General features: G+C 62.9%; 1 protein-coding gene across 1 annotated transcript; it reads right to left on the bottom strand.

Moving 5' to 3' along the window:
* Positions 1-18: 18 nt before the first annotated feature.
* MPZ (myelin protein zero) lies at positions 19-1,918 on the bottom strand (the record flags this gene model as incomplete). Its single annotated transcript, XM_042892842.1, has 3 exons — positions 1,810-1,918; positions 492-658; positions 19-405 (listed from the first exon to the last, which is right to left on the bottom strand). Coding segments are annotated over exons 1-3 (621 nt in total), but the record flags the coding sequence as incomplete, so codon positions are not given.
* Between the last annotated feature and the right edge of the window lie 238 nt (positions 1,919-2,156).

The following is a 2,156-nucleotide window of genomic DNA, read 5'->3' as shown; positions in this document are numbered from 1 at the left end:
ATGATATGGGGTGGAGACAATATGGGGGTGGGGACAGGAATATGGGGATGGGGACAGGAATATGGGGGTGGGGACAATATGGGTGTGGGGACGATGATATGGGGATGGGGGCGATGATATGGGGTTGAGGACAATGATACGGGGCTGGGGACAGCAATATGGGGTGGCAGTGGGGCCGTGGACGGCCGTACCTTTCTCTAAGACATACAGGGTGACCTGGGAGGATTTCCCCACGATGTCGGGAGGGTTTTTGACGTCGCAGGTGAAGGTGCCGTTGTCGGTGTAGTCCAGGTTGTGGATGACGATGGATCCGTCCTTGCGCCGCGGGTTGCCCACCCACTCCATGCGCTCCTTGAAGGAGCCCACGTCGTCGATGTAGGGCTGGCCTTTGGCGTAGTGGAAGATCTGCGGGCGGAGAGGAACGGGGGGCGCTGTGGGTGGCGGCGCGGGGGGCGACGGGGGCCCGAGGGCGGAGGCGGCGCGGTGCTCACGGAGATGCTGTCGCGGCTGCCCTCGGCCTGGAAGTGCCACGTGATGGAGATGTCCTCCGAGATCCATTCGCTGGACCAGAAGCTGCACGACAGGGTGACGTGGGAGCCCACGGTGCCGTACACCTCCCGCGGGGTGTAGACGTGGATGGCCGACGTGGGGGACGGCCCTGAGGGGGGGGGAGAGCTGTCAGCCCCATGGGGACACCGACGTGGCACTGGAAGAGCCATCGGTGCCGTCGGGTCAACAGCACGGCACCCATGGAGCCACGGTGTCCTATGGGGACGCCAACATGGCACCCGTAGAGCCAAGGTGCCCCATGGGGATGTCAGCATGGCACTGGAAAGCCATCAGCACCATGGGGACACTGTTGTGGCACCAGGAAATCAATCAGCTCCATGGGGACACCATGTGGCAGAGCTACAGTGTCCCCTGGGGACACCAACATGGCACCCGTAGAGCCACGGTGCCCCATGGGGACGCCAGCATGGCACTGGCAAAGCCATCAGCCCCACGGGGACACCCACCAGCCCTATGGGAACAATAACCAGCCCCATAGGGACACCAGCTGCCCTTTGCCCCCACGCCGTGCCCAAGTCCCCGAATGCCACCAAGGGGTTTTTGTTGGCAGGGACAGAGGCTCCTTGTTACGGTGGCTGTGGGGTGGCGCTGGGGTCTCCTCGCAGCCCCACGGCGGTGAGCAGCAGTTGGCCCCGATGATCCCTGTGGGTGTTTTCCGCTCTGTGTGTTCTGTGAGCGGCTGATCCCTCGATCCCTCGATCCTGTGGCCCTATGATTCGACGATCCTACAGCGCTACGATTCCGTGACCCCGTGATCCCACGGCTCTGATCGCAGCCCTCCGTGTTTCTATGAGTCTGCGCTTCTGTGCTCCTACAATTCCACGTCCCTACAGACCCGCAGCCCCGCAGTCCTACAATCCTCTCTGCAGCTCCGCGTTTTTGTGACTCTACCATCCCACGATTCCACAACCCTACAGGTCCACCATCCTACAGTTCTACAGCCCTGCAGCCCCGTCACCATCCCACATCCCCGTGATCCTACAGCTCCAGGATTCCTACAGTTCCATGGCCCTACATCCCCACCATCCCACACCTCCAAGACCTTCCCTCTCCGCAATCCTACATCCCTACGACCCTCCATCCCCATGACCCCACATTTCCAAGACCCCCCTTCCCCACGCTCCTACACTCCTCCACCACCCAACTGACCTCAACAACGACCACCCCGTTGCCCCCACACCGCCTTCCCCCCCCCTATTATCACCCCCTACAACCATCCCTGCTGCCATCCCCGCTCACCCAACGCCGCCAGCAGCCCGGCGAGGAGGAGGAGGAGGCGTCCAGCCCCGATGGCACCCGGCGCCATCTTGGTGCTGTCAGAGGGTGCCTGGAGGGCGGGCTGTGGGGTTTAAGGGCCAGCAGCATTGAGTGGGGCCAACGGGAGGCCAATGGGATGAGGGCTGTAGGGCGGCTGAGTCCCCCGGGGGGTGGGATTTGGGGACAGGGGACATTTTGTTTTGGGGTTGGGAGAGGAGGGGAAGGCATGCGGTGGGCACAGAGCGGGCTTTGTGAGGCTGCATTCCCTGAGGGAACGGGGGTGGAAGGGGAGGAATGTGGATGGGGATGGAGGGGATGGGGGGCATGCA

This window comes from Lagopus leucura, unplaced genomic scaffold (genome assembly GCF_019238085.1).
Source record: "Lagopus leucura isolate 7727_CA_CO unplaced genomic scaffold, USGS_WTPT01 34443-0_obj-0_obj, whole genome shotgun sequence".
In the NCBI taxonomy this organism is placed as follows: domain Eukaryota; kingdom Metazoa; phylum Chordata; class Aves; order Galliformes; family Phasianidae; genus Lagopus; species Lagopus leucura.
Note: the sequence above shows the minus strand (reverse complement) of the source record. Positions and strands in the feature narration are given on the sequence as shown.